Source organism: Carica papaya, chromosome 6 (genome assembly GCF_054855325.1).
Source record: "Carica papaya isolate Zhongbai chromosome 6, ASM5485532v1, whole genome shotgun sequence".
NCBI lineage: Eukaryota > Viridiplantae > Streptophyta > Magnoliopsida > Brassicales > Caricaceae > Carica > Carica papaya.
Window position 1 is genome coordinate 34,045,073 of NC_142314.1, and position 1,702 is coordinate 34,046,774.

Consider the following 1,702-nt stretch of genomic DNA (forward strand, 5'->3'; position numbering starts at 1 on the left):
GATGCAAAACAATAAATTAAAGGTATTTTATTAAAAAATTTAATGACAAAATAAATAATCTTATAAAGCTTATAAAAATTACTACAAATTCAAATATATTAAAGTTTAAAACTTTTATAAAAATAGTAAAAAGAAAAGTAAAAAAAATAAAAGAAAAAGAAAATTGAAATATTATGAGGTTGTGGGATATGGGCTTTTCTTCCTTGTGATTGATTAAGCTTCATTTTTTTCTTTAGCTTTATCTGCCGACAGAAAACAAGGCCATAAAGCTTCTCTTCTCTCTCTCTCTCTCTCTCTCACAGACATATTATACTTCCCTTCTCCTCCTTCAATCTCCATTATTTTCTTTTTCTCCTTCTGGGTTTCTAATTTTCAAAAATTTTTTTCTTCTTCTGGGTATTTTTGTTTTGTGTTTGGAGCCATGGATTTTTGCCGGAATGTGTCGGTTTCCGGTGAGTATCATCAGCAAGAGCAGGTTCTTTCACCGGCTTGTTCTAAGTTTGGTGCTTTAAACCCTGGCTCCATTGATGACCTTTTCTCTGCTCAGAATATGGTAATTAGTTTTTATACTTTTCATTTTTTCTAGTTTTATCTACTTGGGTATTTTCTTTTTTTTTTTCTTTTCTTTTCTTTGCAGTTTTGCTGATAAATTTTCAATCTTTTCTTTCTCCAATATTGTTTCTCCATTTCAGGCTCTATCTTTCTGTTCTCTGGTTTATTTTCTTGCTAAACTAGATACTTTGGGTTTCTTTTTTTTTTTTTTTTTTTTATGTGGAGTAACCAAACAAAGCTCTTTCCTTTTAATATATGTTTGAGGTTCTATTTATATGTTCGTAAAGGTTTCTCATTTTGTCAGCTTGTGTATTTGGTTTTGCTGAGAATATATAATGGTTTGTTTTGATTGCAGGAAGCAGATGTGAGTTTAGAGTGGCTATCAATATTTGTTGAGGATTGTTTAACCAGCACAGGAAACTGTCTTCCTGCAACACAAACTCCTTCACAAACTGTTGAAATCCAAACCACAAAATCTCCAACTCCAAAACCGTCAAAACCCCATCAAATCCCACCATCTCTCCACAAATTTGTAGTACCTGGAAAGGCCAGGAGCAAGAGATCAAAAAGAACAACAGCAAAAAAGAACAAAAACCAATTAACCAGCTGGTGTAATTACATAAACCCACATCCCATTTTCACACCCTCAGACCCTCCATTGCTGCAACAAGCATATTGGTTAGCAGAAAGTGAACTGATTGTACCAAAAACCAATGAAGAAGAAGAAGAAGAAGAAGAAGAAGAAGAAGAAGGAGAAGACGAAGAAGAAGGAAGAAGTAGGAGCAAGAGGAAAAATGAAGTGGAGGAGGAGGAGGAGGAAGAGAAGATGGTAATGGAGAGTGAGAAAGTGCAGCAGGTGAGGAGGTGCAGCCATTGCTTGGCTCAGAGGACACCTCAATGGAGGGCAGGGCCAATGGGACCAAAAACTTTGTGTAATGCATGTGGGGTTAGGTATAAGTCAGGAAGGTTATTGCCAGAGTATAGGCCAGCCAAAAGTCCTACTTTTGTTAGCTACTTGCACTCTAATTCTCACAAGAAAGTCTTGGAGATGAGAATGGCAAACACTAATCTTCATCCTCCTCCTCCTCCTCCTCCTCCTCCTATTCACTTGTCAACACTTCATATAAAAAAATCTTGACTTTTTTGTTTA

The 1,702-nt window shown here is 35.5% G+C and overlaps 1 protein-coding gene across 1 annotated transcript; it reads left to right on the plus strand.

Moving 5' to 3' along the window:
* Positions 1-219: 219 nt before the first annotated feature.
* On the plus strand, positions 220-1,702 carry LOC148253562 (GATA transcription factor 5-like). Its single transcript, XM_088223520.1, has 2 exons — positions 220-553; positions 908-1,702. The coding sequence occupies exons 1-2, from the start codon at positions 422-424 to the stop codon at positions 1,688-1,690; spliced, it is 915 nt and encodes a 304-aa protein (XP_088079646.1). The 5' UTR covers positions 220-421; the 3' UTR covers positions 1,691-1,702.

Coding starts and splice junctions, on each gene's coding strand:
- LOC148253562 (XM_088223520.1), top strand. CDS start 422: ATGGATTTTTGCCGGAATGTGTCGGTTTCCGGTGAGTATCATCAGCAA. Junction 554..907: donor TTTTCTCTGCTCAGAATATG/GTAATTAGTTTT, acceptor TTTTGATTGCAG/GAAGCAGATGTGAGTTTAGA.